Genomic DNA, 23,882 nt, shown 5'->3' on the forward strand with positions numbered 1-23,882 from the left:
CATCGTATCAACTATCGGCGAACACTCCAACGTCCGAGCGCCAAAAACAACTAAGTCCAAGCAAGGAAATTTGTTCAAAATCGAAATCTTTCCGTAACAATAATAATGCTTCTGAATTACATTGATATTTTAACTGATACGGCTAATGAACGTGCTGATCTTAACAACCCTGACACTTTTATTGTAGGAGACTGTTGAAATTTAAGCTATATTGATTGACTCTACATCGCTCTATCTAGTTCTGAGCTCTCGGGGGGGTCATGCCATTTTTTCATATACCATCATCAACCCTTCCAACAAAATAGGCTAGCAATAGTGTGATAATGTAATGATTCTTAAAAGCTATTAATAGTGGTAAGTGTAGTATAGAGCTACTAAATAACAAATCTAATCTTATTGCACCTGGACTTGGTTAAACAATAATGATGATGCTGACTAATATAGTCTGCCGGGCTTTAGTTTCTGCTCAAGCTACGGGCAAACGCGGCGTTGGCCTTTACATTGAGCAACAAAAACAAGATTTTGTAACTACGGGGCATCTCGAAGGAGAACTCTCGAGTGTTGAGTTGACTTGACAACATGCGACTTGAAGCCTTTGTCAAAAACCGTGGTTCACTTGAAACAATTTAATAACATTGAAGTTCTCATAGAGCTGATTAGAAATCCATTAGGTAACCTGAAATCAATAGCATGTCATATATTAGCAGGTGACTTCCACTGTGATTTGTTGACTGAATCAAGTGTTATGAGTTCGCAGCTTACAGATTTTTCAATCATTCAATTTTTTTGTATCTCCTTTAGCTGCTACGAGAGAAACTGCTCAGTTTCCACATGAATTGAGGTACATCGTTTTGGACACACCAAAATATTTGTCAATTCATTATAAACGCACGGCAGCTTTGTAAAAGACCAAATGTTTTTGTTTACAGGAATTTGAAAAATTTTAGCAATCGGGATACCTGAGTGAAGTTTGACGTCCTGTTACAGCATCACTTGAAACAAACAAATTTTTCTCTTTTACCTATAGGTGGGAGTTTTAATGAACTGAAAGGACCCATTTTATTCTGCTTCGATAGATTGAACCACTAAAGACTTCTAGTTCTCGAAAAGCAAGAAATGAATTTGGTTCTAGTCGATGTTGAATGGCACTAAATCTAAAGACGGAGTTTATCAAAAGTATCTTTGATCCCGTACAGATGAAAATTTCATCGATTTTAAAATCAACAAAATACTTTAGGGCACTGGAAGGAAAGAATTGAATGTTAGTGATTCTAAAGAGTACCATATTAATCTAATATATTAAATGTAAGTCGCACTTGAACACAATGGTTAACAACGCTCCTATCTTCACATGTTTTAGCGATCCTTTAACATGCAGCCTACACGGCCATGCTTAAGTGACTGATCTGCAAATGTTTTTTTTTGCTCATTAAGCACACAGCTTAAGAAAAAACAAGCGAGACTGAAAGCTATCGACCAATGTTTTTCGTATGTAGCCAATTCAAGAGACAGCAGTAACAGGTGTCGGTAGCGCAAGGGATTAGACCTCTGGCTGTAAAGCGAGAGGTATGAGTTCGAGCCTGAGTCGGTGCCAGAAATGTCCTCTGTTTTTTGTGTCATAAATGCTGAATATTGTTTTTCAACCACTACTGTGGTTCCTTCTTGCTCCCTCCTTTATTTCCCTTCTTATTGATTCCTCTATATCTAATATATTAAATGTAAGTCGCACTTGAACACAATGGTTAACAACGCTCCTATCTTCACATGTTTTAGCGATCCTTTAACATGCAGCCTACACGGCCATGCTTAAGTGACTGATCTGCAAATGTTTTTTTTGCTCATTAAGCACACAGCTTAAGAAAAAACAAGCGAGACTGAAAGCTATCGACCAATGTTTTTCGTATGTAGCCAATTCAAGAGACAGCAGTAACAGGTGTCGGTAGCGCAAGGGATTAGACCTGTGGCTGTGAAGCGAGGGGCATGGGTTCGAGCCTGAGTCGGTACCGGAAATGGCCTCTGTTTTTTGTGTCATAAATGGTGAATCTTGTTTTTCATCCACTACTGTGTTTCCTTCTTGCTCCCTTCTTTATTTCCCATCTTATTGATTCTCGTATATCTTCTAATATATTAAATGTAAGTCGCATTTGAACGCAATGGTTAGCAACGCTCCTATCTTCACGTGTTTTAGCGATCCTTAAACATGCAGCCTACACGACCATGCTTAAGTGCCTGATCTGTAAATGTTTTTTCGCTCATTAAGCATACGGCTTAGCAAAAACAAGCGAGATAAAAAGCCATCAACCAATATTCGTATGTAGCCACTACGGATAGACAATAGCAACAGGCGTCGGTAGCGCAATGGATTGGACCTGTGACTGTGAAGAGAGGGGCCTGGGTTCGATCCCGAGTGGTGGAGGAAAAGGATGCATCGTTTACTGGGATAAAAAATTCGGGAGTTGGGTGTCGTTTTCTTCCCCTCTTCATTTCTTTGTTTTTTTGTTACTTATATCTTCTTTTCGTTCTTTCTTTATTCCTTTATCTTTTCTTTCTTTCTCCATTTATTTCTCTCCCTCTCATCTAATTTATTAAATGTTAGTCGCACCTGAACGCAATGTTTAGCAGCGCTCCTATGTTGACATGTTTTTACGATCCTTAAGAATGCAGCCCACACAAGCATGCCTAAGAGCCTGCTCTGCAAATGTTTTTTTTTCGCTCATTAAGCATACGGCTTAGCAAAAACAAGCTAAACGAAAAAGACATTGATAAAAATTTTGCTTCGGTAGCCAGTACCGATTGACAACAGTAGCAGGCGTCTGTAGCGCAAGGGATTATACCTGTGGCTGTCAAGCGAGAGACATGGGTTCAAGCCCAAGTAGGGGCGGAAAAGGATGTATAATGTACTCGGAATTAAATTTGGGATTTGGTTGTCCTTTTCTTGCCTTCTTCGTTTCTGTTTTTTAAATTTATATATTCCTTTTGTTGTTTATTTATTCCTTCATCTTTTATTCCTTTCTCCATTTTTTTTCTCTCCCCCTCATCTAATATATTGAATGTAAATTGCACTTGAGCGCAATGGTTAACAGCACTACTATCGTCAGATGTTTAACGACCCTTAAACATTCAGCATACACCACCACCACGCTTAAGCGTCTAATCTGTAATTGTGTTTTGCTCATTAAGCATACAGCTTAGCAAAAAGAAGCGAGACAAAAAAGTCATTGTCGAAAACTTTGCGTATGTAGCCAGTTCAACAGACAACCGCAACGGGCTTCAGTAGCGCAAGGGGATTAGACTATGGCTGTGAAGCGAGGGTCATGGATTCGAGCCCATGTAGGGGAGGAAAAGGATTTATAACTTACTGGGATAAAAAATGGTGAGTTGATTGTCTTTTTCTTCCCTTCTTCATTTCTTTGCTTTTATTTGTTACTTGTTTCCTCTTTTTGTTCTTTCTTTGTTCCTTCATCTTTTGTTTCTTTCTCCATTTCATTCTCTCCCTCTCATCTGTTATATTAAATGTAAGTCGCACTTGAACGCAACGGTTATCACCGCTCCAGTTTCTGTTTTTTGGCTCAAAAATGGTGAATCTTGTTTTCGTTCTTGCTCCCTTCTTTATTTCCGTTCTTATTTATTCTTCTATATCTAATATATTAAATGTAAGTTGCACTTGAACGCTATGGTTAACAACGCTCCTATATTCACATGTTTTAACAATTCTTAAGCATGCAGCCTTTATGATCATGCCTAAGTGCCTGATCTGCAAATGTTTTTTTGCTCATTAAGCATACGGCTTAGCAAAAACAAGCGAGACAAAAAGCCATCGACCAATATTTTTTCGAATGTATACAGTTCAATAGACAACAGAAACAGGAGTCGGTAGCGCAATGGATTAGGCCTGTGGATGTGAAGAGAGGCGCATGGGTTCGATCCCGAGTCGCGGAGGAAAAGGATGCATCGGTGAGTTAGTGAGTTGGTTGTCTTTTTCTTCCCCTCTTCATTTCTTTGTTTTTTTTGTTACTTATGTTTTCTTTTCATTCTTTCTTTATTCCTTTGTCTTTTCTTTCTTTCTCCATTTCTTTCTCTCCCTCTCATCTTCTTATATATTAAATCTAAGTCGCACTTGAACGCAATGTTTACCAGCGCTCCTATGTTCACATGTTTTAACGATCGTTAAGAATGCAGCCCGCGCAATCATGCCTAAGAGCCTGCTCTGCAAATGTTTTTTTTTCAAGCACGAGTAGGGGAGGAAAAGGATGTATGATGTGCTCGGAAATAAATTTAGGATTTGGTTGTAGAAGCTCGTTTTAAGAAAATTCATTGCGCTCCTTCCGTTAACATAGCGCACCTTAATCACAGCAAAGCCAAAATTGTCGCTTAACCAAAAGTTGCTGTTAAATAAGGTAATGGACGCCAAAAATACTCGGTAGCCTAAGAGGTAAGAGCTGTTGCTGTTAAACGAGGGGCAAGGGTTCGAAGCCGAGTTGCCACGAAAAAAGCCTCTGTTCTTTTAAACCTGTTCGGATATAATTTTGTGATGTTTATGCGGGCTTGCTAGTCTAATTTATTAAATGAAAGTCGCACTTGAACGCAATGGTTAACAACGCTCCTATCTTCACATGCTTTAACGATCCTTTAACATGCAGCCTACACGACCATGCTTAAGCGACTGATCTTCAAATGTTTTTTTTTGCTCATTAAGCACACAGCTTAGAAAAAACAAGCGAGACTGAAAGGCATCGACCAATATTTTTTGTATGTAGCCGATTCAATAGACAGCAGTAAGAGGCGTCGGTAGTGCAAGGGATTAGACCTGTGGCTGTGCAGCGAGGGGCATGGGTTCGAGACCGAGTCGGTGCAAAAAAGGCCTCTTTTTTGTCTCAAAAATGGTGAATCTTGTTCTTCATCCACTACTGTGTTTCGTTCCTGCTCCCTTCTTTATTTCCCTTCTTATTTATTCTTCTTTATCTAATTTTTTAAATGTAAGTCGCACTTGAACGCAATGGTTAACAACGCTCCTATCTTCACATGCTTTAACGATCCTTTAACATGCAGCCTACACGGCCATGCTTAAGTGACTGATCTTCAAATGTTTTTTTGCTCATTAAGCACACAGCTTGGAAAAAACAAGCGAGACTGAAAGCCATCGACCAATATTTTTTGTATGTAGCCGATTCAATAGACAGCAGTAACAGGCGTCGGTAGTGCAAGGGATTAGACCTGTGGCTGTGAAGCGAGGGGCATGGGTTCGAGCCTGAGTCGGTGCCAGAAATGGCCGCTGTTTTTTGTGTCATAAATAGTGAATCTTTTTTTTCATCCACTACTGTGTTTCGTTCTTGCTCCCTTCTTTATTTCCCTTCCTATTTTTTCTTCTATATCTAATTTATTAAATGAAAGTCGCACTTGAACGCAATGGTTAACAACGCTCCTATCTTCACATGCTTTAACGATCCTTTAACATGCAGCCTACACGACCATGCTTAAGTGACTGATCTCCAAATGTTTTTTTGCTCATTAAGCACACAGCTTAGAAAAAACAAGCGAGACTGAAAGCCATCGACTAATATTTTTTGTATGTAGCCGATTCAATAGACAGCAGTAACAGGCGTCGGTAGTGCAAGGGATTAGACCTGTGGGTGTGAAGCGAGGGGCATGGGTTCGAGCCCGAGTGGATGCCAGAAATGGTCATTGTTTTTTGTGTCAAAAATGGTGAATCTTGTTTTTCATCCACTACTGTGTTTCCTTCTTGCTCCCTTCTTTATTTTCCTTCTTATCGATTCTTCTATATCTAATATATTAAATGTACGTCGCACTTGAACGCAACGGTTAACAACGCTCCTATCTTCACATCCTTTAACGATCCTTTAACATGCAGCCTACACGACCATGCTTAAGTGCCTGATCTGTAAATGTTTCTTTGCTCAATAAGCGTACGGCTTAGCAAAAACAAGCGAGACAAAAAGCCATCAACCAATTTTCGTATGTAGCCACTACGGATAGACAACAATAACAGGCGTCGGTAGTGCAAGGGTTTCGAACTGTAGCTGTGAAGCGAGGGGCATGGGTTCGAGACTGAGTCGGTGCAAAGAATGGCCTCTGTTTTTTGTCTCATAAATGGTGAATCTTGTTTTTCATCCACTACTGTTTCGTTCCTGCTCCCTTCTTTATTTCCCTTCTTATTTATTCTTCTATATCTAATTTGTTAAATGTAAGTCGCACTTGAACGCAATGGTTAACAACGCTCCTATCTTCACATGCTTTAACGATCCTTTAACATGCAGCCTACACGGCCATGCTTAAGTGACTGATCTTGAAATGTTTTTTTGCACATTAAGCACACAGCTTAGAAAAAACAAGCGATACTGAAAGCCATCGACCAATATTTTTGTATGTAGCCGATTCAATAGACAGCAGTAACAGGCGTCGGTAGTGCAAGGGATTAGACCTGTGGCTGTGAAGCGAGGGGCATGGGTTCGAGACTGAGTCGGTGCCAGAAATGGCCTCTGTTTTTTGTGTCATAAATAGTGAATCTTGTTTTTCATCCACTACTGTGTTTCGTTCTTGCTCCCTTCTTTATTTCCTTTCCTATTTATTCTTCTATATCTTCTAATTTATTAAATGAAAGTCGCACTTGAAGGCAATGGTTAACAACGCTCCTATCTTCACATGCTTTAACGATCCTTTAAAATGCAGCCTACACGACCATGCTTAAGTGCCTGATCTGTAAATGTTTTTTTGCTCATTAAGCATACGGATTAGCGAAAACAAGCGAGACAAAAAGCCATCGACCAATTTTCGTATGTAGCCACTACGGATAGACAACAATAACAGGCGTCGGTAGTGAAAGGGATTAGACCTGTGGCTGTGAAGAGAGGGGCATGGGTTCGAGCCTGAGTCGGTGCCAGAAATGGCCTCTGTTTTTTGTGTCATAAATAGTGAATCTTGTTTTTCATCCACTACTGTTTTTCGTCCTTGCTCCCTTCTTTATTTCCCTTCTTATTTATTCTTCTATATCTAATTTGTTAAATGTAAGTGGCACTTGAACGCAATGGTTAACAACGCTCCTATCTTCACATGCTTTAACGATCCTTTAACATGCAGCCTACACGGTCATGCTTAACTGGCTGATCTGCAAATGTTTTTTTTGCTCATTAAGCACACAGCTTAGAACGAACCAGCGAGACTGAAAGCCATCGACCAATATTTTCGTATGTAGCCGATTCAATAGACAGCAGTAACAGGCGTTGGTAGCCCAAGGGATTAGACCTGCGGCTGTGAAGTGAAGGGAATGGGTTCGAGCCCTAGTGGGTGCAAGAAATGGTCCTTGTTTTTTGTGTCATAAATGGTGAATCTTGTTTTTCATCCACTACTGTGTTTCCTTCTTGCTCCCTTCTTTATTTCCCTTCTTATTGATTCTTCTATATCTTCTAATATATTAAATGTAAGTCGCATTTGAACTCAATGGTTAGCAACGCTCCTATCTTCACGTGTTTTAGCGATCCTTAAACATGCAGCCTACACGACCATGCTTAAGTGCCTGATCTGTAAATGTTTTTTTTGCTCATTAAGCATACGGATTAGCAAAAACAAGCGAGACAAAAAGCCATCGACCAATTTTCGTATGTAGCCACTACGGATAGACAACAATAACAGGCGTCGGTAGTGCAAGGGATTAGACCTGTGGCTGTGAAGCGAGGGGCATGGGTTCGAGCCTGAGTCGGTGCCAGAAATGGACTCTGTTTTTTGTGTCATAAATAGTGAATCTTGTTTTTCATCCACTACTGTTTTTCGTCCTTGCTCCCTTCTTTATTTCCCTTCCTATTTATTCTTCTATATCTAATATATTAAATGTAAGTCGCACTTGAACGCAATGGTTAACAACGCTCCTATCTTCACATGTTTTAACGATCCTTTAACATGCAGCCTACACGGTCATGCTTAACTGGCTGATCTGCAAATGTTTTTTTTGCTCATTAAGCACACAGCTTAGAACAAACAAGCGAGACTGAAAGCCATCGACCAATATTTTCGTATGAAGCCGATTCAATAGACGGCAGTAACAGGCGTCGGTAGCCCAAGGGAATAGACCTGCGGCTGAAGCGAGGGGCATGGGTTCGAGCCCGAATGGGTGCCAGAAATGGCCCTTGTTTTTTGTCTCAAAAATGGTGAATCTTGTTTTTCATCCACTACTTTGTTTCCTTCTTGCTCCTTTCTTTATTTTCCTTCTTATCGATTCTTCTATATCTATTATATTAATTGTACGTCGCACTTGAACGCAACGGTTAGCAACGCTCCTATCTTCACATGTTTTAACGATCCTTAAACATGCAGCCTACCTGGCCATGCTTAAGTGACTGATCTTCAAATGTTTTTTTTTTTGCTCATTAAGCACACAGCTTAGAAAAAACAAGCGAGACTGAAAGCCATCGACCAATATTTTTTGTATGGGGCCGATTCAATAGACAGCAGTAACATGCGTCGGTAGCCCAAGGGATTAGACCTGCGGCTGTGAAGTCAGGGGAATGGGTTCGAGCCCGAGTGGGTGCCAGAAATGGCCCTTGTTTTTTGTCTCAAAAATGGTGAATCTTGTTTTTCATCCACTACTGTGTTTCCTTCTTGCTCCCTTCTTTATTTTCCTTCTTATCGATTCTTCTATATCTAATAAATTAAATGTACGTCGCACTTGAACGCAACGGTTAACAACGCTCCTATCTTCACATGTTTTAACGATCCTTAAACATGCAGCCTATACAACCATGCTTAAGTGCCTGATCTGTAAATGTTTTTTTTGCTCATTAAGCATACGGCTTAGCAAAAACAAGCGAGACAAAAAGCCATCGACCAATTTTCGTATGTAGCCACTACGGATAGACAGCAGTAACAGGCGTCGGTAGCCCAAGTGAATAGACCTGCGGCTGTGAAGCGAGGGGCATTGGTTCGAGCCCGAATGGGTGCCAGAAATGGCCCTTGTTTTTTGTCTCAGAAATGGTGAATCTTGTGTTGGCTGATTTCTTGGTTTCTCGAAAAAGCAGATTCTAGCTCTTTTTTTACAGTACCGACTACCACGCTGAAACGTGCGAGTAGGTGGAGACTAAGTTCTGAGTTTGTTGCGCCTACACTCTTTAAATTGTTACAACGTTGTTCTCTTGCTTATTTTCCAAACTCTAAATCTAAGTTTTCCCACATTTTAAAGAAAGCACAGTGAATGATTTTGCAAATTGGATGACAATTTCCATGATCCTTTACACTATATTGGTAAATTATTTTCGAGAATTATTTGTAGTCAATTTGGTTTTAAAGGAATGTAAATTTAAATTAGAAGGGAACAAACTACAAAGCATATAGACAAAATGTATGTGAGGTTTAATCAGAACAGTTACAGAAAGGTCGAGAACAGTATTTACAAAAATGGTGGCAAAAATTAGTTCAATCGGTATCAGTTAAGAAAAAGAACGAATTTAAAAAGGAGATGAGAGAAGGTTGGGTACAGCGAAGGGTTTGCTACAAACCAGCAATCAACTTAAAGTGAGATAAAAATTATCAGAACATAATTGCTCCTCCTGTTCAAGAAAAAATCAACGGACTGAAAGTGCCCTTCTCAACATTTATAACTCGGGGATCGTATTTCAATTTTTTGATATTTTCATGGTAGCTATACGCGTCTTCGATATTTTTCGGGCAGCTTTTGGCAAAGGGGTTGAAGATTTTGACATCGAAAAACGTGTTTGTGAATCTGCTGTCCCAGAGGCTATTGGCTTTAATATCCAATCGTGCGTCATCTTCAATGCTGGTAGTTTTATTTGCAAAGGACTCACCTTGCAACGGCAGAAGATTAGGCTCGATTTCACATCAAAACAAATTTCCTCAAGCAGATTGGCGAAAGAGTCACGGATGTCGTTATGTCTTAAGTGGGTATACCCGCCTCTGGGACAGTAAAGGACATGGGCAACTGTGAACGGCTCGCCACAAACACAGTTCGACGCAAGTTTGGGGGGCTCCCAACAATACCGAAGAGCAATACCATCTCGGAATTCAGACTTGCACAGATTGAAGTTATACTTTTTCAATGGTATGGCATTAAAGGCTATATCAATTGCATACATTTTTTTGCATTCAAACAGTTTTTAATGCTGGTTTTTTTCTCAATCATTTTCACTGATTTATCTTTTCTGATCTTCGCAACTCTTTTTAATTGTTCGGACTCGATGTTTGATACGTCCCCGAGGGATAGCGGCTCTGAAATGGTTTTTGAACGTTCGTATTTGAGAATTCTATCATCAGGGTGATGTTGAGTCCACCTTCGCGTACGGGGAGTGAAAATGTCGCGAAAGGTCTCGTCATAATTTGTGTTACATACAAGGTTAGGGATTAGGTGATCATTGACAACTTTCTCGGCTTCTTCCAACAAGTCGAACGTGTCTGGCGTTGTCCTCGATAAGAAGGTTAATTTATGCTGCACAGAGTTCGTCAAGCATTTGTACACATTTTGAGGTGCAATTTTCGCGTGTTTGGCTCCTTTTTGCAATATACGTAGATAGTTTTGCTTTTGATCTTCTATGTATTGTCTGCATGAGTCCACGTTTCCGATAACAGATCCAAGGACTCTTGATCCATCAATAATATCTACTTCTTCACCTTTTAACACGTTTTTTGCGTCATTGACGAACCCTGCTTTGGTGATAAGATGGCATTTGATAACATTATAACCGAATGGAGGACCATGCAGTTTCAACTTCGATAGAAGGACTTTCAGCGCTTCGACCGATCCGGCGGCGTTTCCGTCATCCGCGTACCATTTTTGAATCAGGTTGTCGTCGGAGACCTTTTCGATGAGGGGCAAAATAGCTAGTCCATACATTGCCATTGCAAGTGGGTCGCCTTGAGTAGTTCCCTCTCGGGATTGCAGAACTTTGTGAGAAACAGAGATTAGATGGGGTCTTATAAGAGTTGGATAAAGCCAGATGAAGAGATGGACAAAGAACTTCGATGTTTTTTAGGGCTAAGTCTGTTCAAACTGTTGAAGGCATTTTTCGCATCAATAAGGAGGATGGCCTGTGTCTCCGGTTGCTCGAAGGCCTCACGTAGAGAGTGAATGGCATGTTCAATGCCGCATCTTTGACCAAGGCAAAGTTGGAGATTACCTCCGAGGAATTTGAGGTCATTTTTGACGCACGTAACAATGGCCCTACCAATGATGCGTCGCATTACCTCACCAACGCCTATGGGCCGTACACCAGGGCATTTATCGAGTGGTATCAACCTAGAGCTATTGTATGCATCAAGAAAGCACAACTCGTGTGTCGCAATCAAAATAGTCAACTTTGCCAATGACTTGCAAATGTCGTTTGACGTAGATTTGAACGATGTAAGGATGCGTCTCCATTCATTTGCATCTAATCCTGAGGGACCATGGCTGCCGTGTGTCTTCATGGCCGATCTACGTATTGCAGATGCGTTGATGCGATCAAATATAGAGTGGTGATAGGGAAATGTATTTAAATGGGGGTCTTTCACAACGTAGTCAAGGTTTGCAGTCTGTGGGGCGGGATGCTTTTCAACTATTATGTCCATTACTGTTTTCGTTCCCAGTTTTTGATTTAGGGGTAGGACACCGCCCTTCGATTCTTCGGTTAGACATCTTAGTGCATTCGAGACTTTTCCAGTTTCGATGTTTTTGTCGAATAGTTTGAATTCATTTGTTTCATGTTTAGACTTCGATTTTGTAAGTCTGTCTTGTAGTGCATTCGCCTCTAGAAATAATAATTCAAATTCGCAATGTATCCAGAGGTCGAATCGCCTAGCTATGATTTTACTTACTGATCCCCTCGTTGCCCTTTTTTGTTCTAGCGAGGATGAGATGGGGCATGACCATAGCGGCTAACATCCCAGCTTCACTATTATGGTTAATAGTCTCACATTGTGACAATGCAACGCTGAGCGACTCGACAAAGCGATAGCCAATTTCATTTTTGCTTAAAATGAAAAAGACGGGTTTCCAATGAACAATTTCTCGGTAAACGTTTTTGAGCGTTTCTTTCTTACCGGTGGTTAGATTGGACCAGAAGTTGGTAGCAGTGAGAGAATCAGGCGTATGGGGGGCAGGGGTTTGGGTGACATGGGTATGGGATGCATGGGTATGGGAATCTGCGATGTTTGCGTTCATGCTTGTTGATGTCTCGGTGATTAACGCCTCGTGTGTGCGTGCGCTGGGGCAGTTTTCGCATTCGAAGTTGTCATGGTGTTCTCGCGCATATCGAAGTCCGCTACATTGGACATGCATATGGGTACCGCATGAGTAACACCATATACCCCTCTTCTTGAGGGGTTTGAGACACTTCGAGCAGTGCGTCTGCTCGGACATGGGAACGGGTTGTCGAGGAAAGGAGGATAAATTGGTGAATTAGTTAACGAAAACTATTAAAGAATGAAGTATAGATGAGAATACTCGATTACCAATATAAGAAAAATGAACACCATCACTGCAAAACATGAAAGGCGATAGATTAAAAGAGGGCGAGGTAACATGAGGGAAACAGTAATGTAGCAATTTATAAATCGCTCAATTTTTCAAATATAGCTTATGGTTTATCAAACGATTTTGTTGATGGGATGATTTTTGGGGCTATCAGGACTGATGGGTTGAATTTGTATCTAATAAGTTCAATTAGGAGTCTATAACATTCAATGAAATGAAAATTTTCTGTAGAATGATCATTGAAGCCAAAAATTAGGGTCACAGAGCGAATATTTAGAGGGTAGTATTGTTGCACAACATCAATGAGGTCCCGTATATTTGCACCGCGAAAATAGTGTATTGTTGCGCCGATATCACTGCCCTTAATGTATTTCGTCCTTGAGGTTCCGAGCACAAGGTTCTTGACGTCCCAATGGAGAAGGGGAGCTGTGAAGCGGGGTCGCATGGAGGGCTGAGTTGTTCCTGTTCTCCAAACACTCGGGTGATAGGGACATACAATGCTTGCCTCTAAAATTCTCTCCACGGAGAGACCTTTCTTGCAAGACTTAGCATATCAAATCTATTTAATAAGTTTATCACAACAATTTGGTTTTAAAGCTAAATATAACACAATTCAAGCTGCTGTGGAGTTTACCGAAAACTTAAGTTCAACTAACTCAAGAGGGCTCTTTCAGTACTTTTAGAGTTGGGCACGCCTTTGATACTGTTAAGGGCGACCTTTTGTTATGCGAACTTGAATGCTTCGGCGTGAGAGGCCTATGTCTGAAGCTTATGAGATCTTATCATTGCGTTTTCAATGAGTAAAATCAGCTAATCACAAAATTTCTTTGCTGAAAATTTTGGACATAGAACAAATGTGCTCAAGTTGTCAAAATTGTGCTCCCGTGGTCAAATGATGCCCAATTTTTATTAGCAATTTTATTCTGATCTTGCCCTTTATGATTTAAGTATAAGTATTAATAGTTTAAAATTTGTTTTTGAGTAGACCTTACAATTTTATTTTGCGTAATTGTTTTGATGCCTAATTACTGTTTGGTTTCTTCTTAGGCGGCCTTCTACAAGCCTTCTGTTGGCTTTCTGACATGTCATTTTTTAAGAGTATTTTATATTGTATATTGTACATAGTTTGTTGTGTTTTGAAGGTTCTCACGATAACAGAATAAATGAATAACAAATAAATAGTAGATACAAGAAAAAACTTCGGCCATTTGGAGATGTTTTTTCACTGTAACTTTTGTTTGTTGTCTTGTTGACATGAAGATGGTTTGGTACACATAGTTTTTCATTCGCACCTGTTTTGTGTAAATGCAACTTCTGGTTAAGATCAATTGGTTTTGAAGTCGTGTTTTTGTACAGGTGTGCGGAGTGTAAATGTTTGATTGGAGGCAACTCAGTGACTTGTAACATTGGTGGCAGCAGTAGCAGTCTCTCTTCAGTGAAGAGTGCAGCAGCTGTCACTGGAGGTGGAGAGGCTCTGCTGTGTGACTACTCTGGCCTTTACTACTGTGGCAACTGCCACTGGAACGATCTCATGGTCATCCCAGCCAGAGTTGTCTTCAACTGGGACTTCAGACCCTACAGAGTTTGTGACATTTGTACTGCTTTTTATCAAAATGGAGCTCGGGTTTTCAATGTTTTTTGTCTATAAGTCTACTAATGATGTTGTGGCAATATATGTACATTAACCGTGTCGATTATCCTTTATTGCGAGTTCTTTTTTCAGTTCAGAGAGTCAATTAATAACACAGGAAAGCTGTCCTCGTGAAGCATTGTGCCATGTTATGCTGTTAAATTTATATCAGCTACTTAACTTCACAATTTATATACATTGGAGTCTCAATTTATGTCTCATTTGAGAAAATAGTAAACTGAATCTTTGTATAAAGGGTATTAGGTAGGTACATTTGATTCGAAAATGCGCTATTACATATTTCTCAACTACTGTATCTTTTTATCTTAACCTAATGAGAGGGGTGAGCAATCAAATTTTACTTCTCATTGAAGTAACAAAAGGTCACAAGAGATCGCAACCGCTGTTAATTTGGTTTTAGAATTTTAGTTTCGGAACATTTTTAATATACCACAATAGCACCAAGCTAAGATTTACTGAATTTATTTATTGGCTCTAAACAATCTAAAGTTTTCTCTAGACATAATGGTTAATTATATTTGACGTCTCTCTGCTTTCTATCCAAACAGTTCTATCAATATTTTGGCAATGCTAGTTTTCTCTTTAGGTCAGTCGCTACTGGCATGCATACCTTCAGATGGTGTACAGGAAAGCCATTGTCAACATATCTGACCTGAACCCTTCTCTCTACAACCACATTGAAGAACTGGGAACTGTGAACAATATGCGCAAAGATATCCTCAAAATGAAGAGCTACTTTGTGGGATGTCGAAACGCCTCATCAAAACGACTTCTGTTGCTACTCGAAAATCGACAGCACTTTGTGGAAAATTCACACATGTTTTCTCTCAAAGATTTAGTTGATATAGAAAACAAGTCGCTGTTAACCACTTTTCAAAAGATATACGATCTGTTTTCAAACCACATTCGCCGCGATTGCGAAATTTGTAAGAATCGAGGATTCATCTGTGAATTGTGCGATTCAGGTGCAGTTATTTTCCCCTTCGATGATAATGTTCACGTGTGTCCAACTTGTGAGAGTACTTACCACGAGAGGTGCTACGAAAACTACAGAAAGCAAGAGTGCCCGCGTTGCTCTAGAAGAAGGCAAAGAAAATCTACCGTCAACACGATTGTATCGGAAAATGAACTCGATGAAACAAATTAAATTGATTTTTTCCAAGTTTGTTTTGTCCCTAAAATCAGGTTTTACCTATTAACCGTCCATTTCTGTTATTATTGTTGCCTAATCGAGACTGATTATGTTCAAGCCCTCTTTAGATCGAGTACGTCATACATTGTGATGCTTTTTCAATGATTTACGGTATTTCTGATTCTCTTTGAAATGATAAGCAATGAATTAGATTAAAGTTAGTTATCAAAGGGTTAATTGATTAGAACAACCTATTTGACCTCTTCAGAGAAGCAATTGCTTCATTTATATCAAAGTTATATCACGACATGGAATTAGTGTTAGTTATTCATTTGTTATGTAATTTATTATTGCTAATCTATTTCTTTTCGGGATTAGTTTTTTTTTAAATTCAGCTGGTGCCGTGAGACATTCCAGGGTTATTTTGGGGGTCCATTGTTAAAGTCAGCGAATTTATGCATCGGACGACTGATGGATGTATGACTAGCACAAAGAATTCATACACTACACAGATCTTGAATCAATATTACTTTTGGTTGGCTAACTACCCATTCAAAAACTGTTCCACCTCCTGTTGAAGGAATTATGAGCGCTTTTAAAAAATGGTGGAATTGATCTGAAACAACTTCAGGAGCTCTTGTTCAAGTGCATTTTTGTCTGTCTTGTGAAAAAAAGGGATACACTTGTTGATGATACATCAATTCAAGATGACCGAAGCCAATATTAAAAAGTTGAAACTTCCCGCCAAAAAAGTGGGAACTTGACTTTGTCCAAATAACACGTGTAAAACAGTAACTCTCCGATAGAAGATACTGAACATGACTTTATCTTACTGAATTTACATTACTAGAAACGTGTTCTCTACACAGAGTACATAGTTTTTTGGTGATTTTCTCTGCAATTTTTTTTGCAATCCTTCTGCTAAATATCTTTTCTTGCTCAGAAGCATCTGTCTTTTTCCGCCCGCTCTATTCAACATAATTTGAGTAAATCGATGAGTTTGCTGGTGGAATTACAATTTATACAATTACTGGAATTCTATAAGCTTTATTTGTTGGCGGAATTCTGCCTACGGTGGTGTTCTACAGTAGTGGATAAAACAAGGGACTATGGGTATTCTATGACAATGGGTTTTCAATGACAATGGGTATTCTTTGATATTTTCTTAGCAAAAAAAAATAAAAACTGACATTTTTGGAAAATTTAGGTTTCAGTGGTCACCTTGAGAAGGCAAAGCCATTTGTTTTGCGGTTTCAGACGGTACCGCATATGATCGCCCTAGGTCTGAGACGTCAACTAAGATGTTCCGTTCCCCCTTTAAAAATTGTGATTCAAAAACTCGATTTTTCTTAGCATAGCCTGAGCAAAGAATTAACGGTTATTTTTCTGGAAGTTTTGGCAATATTTCAAACTTTCGGACAAATAGTTACTGATTGTTTTGCTAATATTCGATAAAAAAAAATGGCAGCAGTTAAAACTCAGGCGCAACAAAAACAAAAATTGAGTGTCATATTTTTTTGATAGAAAAGTTTTACCTTTTCAGAATCAGATATTAAAATTTGTTGGATTCTTTTTCAACTTTCCATACAACCTTGATTTCTCTCTCTAGTTGAATGGCTGCAACTTTAGTGGGAACAAAAGCTCTGCTAGTTTAAAGCAGCAGCATTAAATTCATTAAGCAAAAAAGTTTTTTTGCTGCTTTTGCTAATTACTTGAAATGTGAAAGCTAAATGAGTCAGAATATTTGCAAATATATTTAATTGATTAAAAAAGCAAGCTGATCAGCAAGATCCTTTTGTACGCTTCTTGCAATTTTCCAACTCAGATAGCAAAATCTTGATCAATATTTATGGCAAAATTGCTTCTACAAAGCTCAGATTTTCTTTCAATTTGTCATCTGTCTACGCAGCTACAGTTGAAGTCCCTTTTTCCCTGGTTACAGACGTTACCAAGTAGATGAAGGAAGTTTTTTGCAAAAGGTCACAGCAGTCAGCAACTTTCACAGTAGAAAAATTGGTTTCAGACGTCAACTGTAAGGATGATGAAGATTGATGATTAAAGAATAGTTTCATATATTACCTTAACAAAAAAGATTCTATAGTTTGGTGTTCAAAATATCAAAGATAAAAGAAACCCTTCAACAGAAAAGATCTCACTACAAAAAAATTTCTGTGCAAGCTACCTAAATTGTGTTCAGTAGCGGAGCGTGTTGCCCGAATGCATCGCCTTTTTTCTAATTCCGATTGAAGTGATGCTTTTCTATTCTTTGCCTCAGAAACACAACGGGGTAGGGTATCGTTCAATTGAATAACCAAAAAACACCTGGAATATAATTTTGAATAACTAACAAAAGCAAAAGTCCTTGGTCTAATGTAACAATTATTTAGTCAATCTAAGTTTATTGCTCAAAACTTTATAAATAAAACTAGCAATTATTTGAATCTGTTGAGAAAAAAACGGTTTACGTTCTCATGTCCGAGTTTTCTTTTTTTTTCAAACGAAAAATCATAAAGCTAGATTTGGCTTCAAAAATATAGTGGAACTCTTTTGGAGAAATTCGCGTCGCGTAAAGTTATCAAACCACAAACTCATTATTTGGTCTAATTGTTGAATTGGTGCACATGTGGCTGGCGTACCAGACAATGAAGAACCCATCACCCCAGACCTTACAATTCACTGCCACCAGGAGTTTTTTCATCGACTATGCCAGCGTCCTTTATGTCGTGGAAAAACGTACAGCAGCTAATGAACCACGTCTAGAGACGCCTAGTTAAAGAGTACCTTCCCATTTCAACGAAGAGACGGAAATGGTCCAAAAAAAGTGATTCGTTGGAAGTCAATGACCTGGCGTGGATCCTCAAAGACCTCACTCCGCAGGGGATATGGCCTCTGGGACGAATTGTGAAAACGTGGCCTGGAAAAAATGGATCTCTACGCGTTGTCAAGGTAGAAACGGCTAAAGGAACGTACGTCCGCCCCGTTGCCGGTCTCGCACGTGTTTTGGCTGAACAGCCGTGTTTTGCTCATTTTTTCTCGGAACCGAAATCTAGACAACGTGACCTGCCCTTTGATCTCATGGTGACATCTTTCGCCCCTTCTTTGGTTCAATTTATTTGTTTCCTGTCCCCGGAGCCTGTTGATGATACATCATTTCAAGATGGCCGAAGCCAATATTAGAAAATTTAAAACACTTCCTGCCAAAAGAGTGGGAACTTGACTTTGTCCAAAACACGTGCAAAACAGTAACTCTCCAATAAAAGACACTGAACATGACTTTATCACCATAGATTTTACTTTTATTATTACGATTATCATTGTTATAGATATTACTATCACCATAGATATTACTGTCATTATTGCCATTGATATTACTAATACTATTACTACTACAACCTAAGCAATGACATTCATCATATAAACTAATGTTTTACTGTGTTTAATTAGAATATTAGGTGCAATCGTGATCTTAAATATATGATCAATGTGTATCATACGTAAACAAGCACCACAATAAGATTCATCATATTCTTGTATTCTTTCATCAGAGCCTACATTAATATATTTCAGTAAACATGTTGGCGGTGTTTATCCAAAACTATCAAAGTAATGAGCTGTAGAATTCCCTCTTTTTTAACCTAACCCAATGAGAACAAACAGTTGGGTGTAAATTGATAATAATATCATGCTCATCATTATTTATGGTTTCCAGTGTCTGATCTCTCATTACAATTTCAATTGCAATTAGACTAATATTTCTACTTATTTCCTCTATTTCATTATAACTCATGGTTTTGTTTTCAATGTTATATTTATTAATAATTTCTTTAAGTGTTAGAATAATTATTTTCTATATATATTTATATATATATATATATATATATATATATATATATATATATCTGTGTATATATATATATATGTATTTATATGTATGTGTATATATATGTATATATATATATATATATATATATATATATATATATATATATATATATATATAGGTATATATATATATATATATATATATAGGTATATATATATATATATATATATATATATAATGAAAATGATTATTATTCCTATTTCAATATTTGTATTAAGTTATATCGTATATGATTCAATACCGAGTAAAAATTACAAACCTGGCTGAAGTATTTAACGTATATAAAGATAGAAAATTAGTAGAAATTGAGAAAAAAAGTCAACACTACACACCATTGTTTATGGTGACACATCTACTGGTAAAGCCTTTTTTGTTAGACAGTATTTACATTTAGTTGAAGACCATGAAGACAGAGCTATATTTATAGTCTTAAAGGATGAAAATGTTTGGACAAGGGAACCTGCTTTGCAGATCAGGGAACCTGCTTTGAAGATAGGCGGCAATTATACTATGTGTAACATTGAACTGATCACTCTAAAAATTGTGTCTGAATTCACGAATTGCGTAATTGTACTTGAGGATTTTGGAGATAAGTTAAATAAAAACTACACAGTGTTATTCCGCACAAGGTAGACATTATAATATTCAAATGATAGTAATGTGTCACATGCCTGCCCAGATAGATAATGTGGAAAGGACATACTGTTTAAATGACAACCTTTAATGTACCTGATCTATCTAAAAACTTTAAAAATATCTTTAGTTGTGAACATTTTCAGTTAAGCATTTGTTAATTTAAGCGTTCACTATTGTAATTGTCAATCTGGATTTGCAGAAGAGCTTCGTTATGGTGTAGTTAAATATGAAACAAAAAATGAATCATTTATTATTTTTGATGGAAATAGAAATATATTATATGATTCGAAGATAAGCTCAATAGATATGGAAGCTGTTAGTTGAAAAGATGATTTATCATAGTGATATAGAGAGAATAATACGATATCTAAAACAATGAATGAAAGATAGATAGATGAAATGTAGAAGTGTAGATAGAGACATTATTAACAAAGGTAATTTTATATTTTATTTCAATAAATATCTTGAGCATTAAAACATTATAGCACAAAAGGAAATTTCAACAAAACTTTTTGTTAAAGCTAAATGGATGGCCTGGTTTCCTTTTTTAGCTGGTACCGCCTGTGGTTTTTAACAAAATATAGTTATATGTCTCCAGATAGTATGATTAAAACAGCTGGTCTTTTAGCTATTGCTGCAAGTAGTATAATAATTATAACTAATACAGTAGTTAACGGTAGATGTTTTGTTTATTGTGATGCTGATAATGATCAGAGAAAGGATTTTGTCTTTGATAAACCCAATTGTTGGTGGGTTAAAGTTGATAGTGGTGATGATAAAAAATTGATGAAAAGAAAGCCCATGTGAGCATCTAAGCGAATATTTAAAGGATGACTTAATAAGCAAACTAAATAATGAGATTATAAATAAATACATAAATAATAATTAAATGCCTAATTTACGATTTCATATGAGAGGGACTTTTTAATCTTATTATTCATTATAGGTTAAGAGATGAAATGAGCAGCTGTAAATGTGGTTATAATTAACTAAGTGATGTTTTTGTTAAAAATTATTGTTATAATAAAATTAATAACAATGATAAAAGTAATCATAGCGTCAATGATAGAGCCAATCAAGGAACTTGCTTCGCAGGTAATAATGATATAACAATAGTAAAGCTAATGGCAATAGTAAAGCGAATATCAATGATAAAAACAATATAGAAAGTGTTAAAACATTTAGTGAACGTTACATCAAAAAGCTGTAGCATTTTTTGATAAGAATAATAGTATATGTAAACAATGTTTGGCAGAAAAAATTAGTTGTAAATTTTGTTCTTCACAAATTTTTAGAGGTAACATTACAACACATGTTATAAAGATGCCTGAAGCCAGTTACAATTGTGAACAAAGCAATAAGATTTTAAAGAAATTAATGGATAATGATATCATTAGTAATCAGTTATTATTATTAGCTAATAGATTTCTAATAGAAAAAATTAAAATTTTATGGCAAACTATCTTGGTAAAACATCTTGGTTTAGGCCTGAAAAAAACTGTATTTTGTTATAGGGTAAACTCTCTTTACTGGAATTTCTTTTTGAAATAAACAAAAGAACAATTTGAAATAGCCGTAGACCCATTCGATGATAAGGGTATTAGAGATTGTTCAAAATCTTTTAAATCATTTTTTTCTCTGTGTTCGGGGCATGCCATATACACATTACTCTCAAAAGTTTTTGAGAACTGCTTGATCCTTCTCCGAAAACTGGCTCAATAGAATTGGGTGTTTCCCTAAAATGGCTGAAATTTTTACACATTTGGTTTCCAACATTGGTTTACACTTAATGCAAGAATGACTCTAATTACACATCTCATGACGCAGATAATTTGTTTGAAAACAAATTGAAACCGTCAATGGAAAGCAATTCTTCGACCAACGCTGAGTTGAAAAAAAATCTCCTGTCGTCCTGTGGGAGAAAGTGGCCTAAATTGTCCTGACGACAGGGCAAATCAGTATCAAACATCTCTTCAACTCTGTAAACCATTATAGGCGTCCAATTGTCCTGCATAAAAAACTGCTGTTCTGAAAAAAACAGAAAAGGGACGCAGTTACAGGCTCGCCAAAAATTTTCCAAGCTAAAGGTATCATTGATGAAGCAGAGGCTTATTCTCTAAGTGTTACAAAAGTAAGGGGATGGTCACATCAGCTGAAGATGCTCCTGTTGAAACAAAAACAATTCTGTTGTAGTCAGCGGATATCACAGAGATGGCATTACCCTTAGGCAAGGCTGACATTCTGTGAAAAGTTCATCGGCCTATGCATGCAGAGAAAAATTGATTGTAGGTCATGCGCTTGATTGCCCAAAAAATGGCTATACCCACATCAGACAACGATATACGGGCCTTCTTTTCCAATTTGCTTGATGAAGCATGTGATGATATTGAAATAGAGCCTTGTTGTCAGATTCTGCAGCACAGATATAAAATCTATGTAAAAACGCCACTTGCGCCTGAAAGCGTGAGAGATATACGCCAAATAACCTGTGGTTGCGAAACAGAAACCTTCCAACTATACCGTATTCGTACGAATACCAAACGATCCTCACGGAATAGATGTATGAAAAAAGATTAATTGAAATTTAAAAGGACACTTTCTGTCCATTGGTTTTCCTCGTACTGGGAGAGCTAGCCTGTAAGCGTTGAAAGTCTTATAGAAGTTGATAGCAAGAATTAGTGGATGAAAAACGAAGCCATATTATGACGTGATAAAAAGCATCAGGACAAAACTTAGCCGGGTGATTTTCTGCAGCTCTTACTCTGCCTCCGTGGCGATGTTGTCAAAAGCTTCCATTGGAGCCAGAACAGACGAGGGGCAATAGTTGTCTTAAGTTGCTTCAAAAGTTAATCAAATTTTTGTTTAAAATAAGTTTTTTATTTTTTCTTTATTTATTTAAACTCCTTTGAGGTACACCTGTCAGATATATAACTGTTTTTCATATATAACCAAAATCAAGAGCGCTATCTTCATCAATTTCAGCTTAGTTGGAGTATACAGAGATGGGGCGTAGTTTATCATTTTATTTCCTTTCACACATCTCAGATAATAGTTCGAAAGATTACTTTAGTAGCCATAAGAAATTAATTTTGATAAATGTAAAAAAATTGCTATGTTTTTTGAGGTTGGGAAGGACAGATTTTTGAAAACTGAAAGAAAAAAATGAACAAGAAAACAAAAACAGACATTGGACTGGAGGAGTCCGGCGATCAGGGGAAGCGCAGGTGGGGAAGCTTAAAGATGAAAAAAAATTCAAATTTAGAATGGCCAGAAACGGGTTGAAAAATTCGATGCATACACTTGTAATCGATTTTGCGAATTTTTTTCAAAAAAAATTAAAAACTTTATAAAGACAAGTATTCGAAAGAAATCTGCAGTGTTTTTACTATTTAGTTTGAAACCGTATTTTGAACTTAACCAACGGAAAACCCTTCTTTTAGCATGAGAAACGCAGAGCAAAATAGACGGTAAATTTTTATGAACAGGAAAAGAAAAGGAAAACATTCAAATGCTTCCTTTTTCTACATTTAAAATTTTTTTGTCAACTTTTTGAAATTATAAACCGTTTTATAGATAATTTCGCTGATTACACTGGCCATAAACCTACCCAAATGAAAAAAAGTGATAACCTTTTTGTACATAACACTATGGAAAACAATCGGGTCTTTCCCATTGTAGCCCCCCCCCCCAGCTTAGTGGGCATGTAATTTATAGCCCCCCCCCCCAATCATGGTATATATACCATAATGGGGGCTATAATTTTATGAGGGGCTATAATGGGAAAGACCCAAACAATGTTTTCAGAGAAAAAGGGCAGAAAATACAATAGAATTTGAAATGTTCACTTTGTAACGAAATGTTTTGCAAATTCCCGGAAATGAGATTGAATTTGACTTTGATGATGGTTTATTCTAACTTGCATTGATTTGATAATAGTCCAGTTCAGCGGACATCTTATGTTCGGTACTTCAAGTCATAAAAGCCGAAGTTATGTTTGAGAAGATTTCCTGAATTTCCGCAAAATACTGAAATTTTATTTCGAATTAAGCTAAAAATAAATATAATTAAAAAATCTTTAGAAAATTCATTTTCCGCTTCAGTTGGGGATTTT

The 23,882-nt window shown here is 37.5% G+C and overlaps 2 protein-coding genes across 3 annotated transcripts in view; one reads left to right on the top strand and one right to left on the bottom strand.

Moving 5' to 3' along the window:
• LOC142349649 (elongation factor Tu-like) overlaps positions 1-13,054 on the bottom strand; it is a 317,975-nt gene extending 304,921 nt beyond the window's left edge. The window contains exon 1 of the mRNA XM_075401366.1: positions 13,026-13,054. The gene's annotated coding sequence lies outside the window, so the exon portion shown is untranslated. The remainder of the gene's footprint in view (positions 1-13,025) is intronic.
• LOC142349647 (uncharacterized) overlaps positions 1-15,613 on the top strand; it is a 44,896-nt gene extending 29,283 nt beyond the window's left edge. For both annotated transcript variants that reach the window (XM_075401362.1, XM_075401363.1), the window contains 2 exons: positions 13,826-14,051; positions 14,707-15,613. In XM_075401362.1, coding sequence (XP_075257477.1) covers positions 13,826-14,051; positions 14,707-15,267 — 787 coding nt within the window. In that variant the 3' untranslated portion in view covers positions 15,268-15,613. The remainder of the gene's footprint in view (positions 1-13,825; positions 14,052-14,706) is intronic.
• Positions 15,614-23,882: the final 8,269 nt, after the last annotated feature.

This window comes from Convolutriloba macropyga, chromosome 11, assembly GCF_964194025.1.
Source record: "Convolutriloba macropyga chromosome 11, txConMacr16.3, whole genome shotgun sequence".
Taxonomy (NCBI): domain Eukaryota; kingdom Metazoa; phylum Xenacoelomorpha; order Acoela; family Convolutidae; genus Convolutriloba; species Convolutriloba macropyga.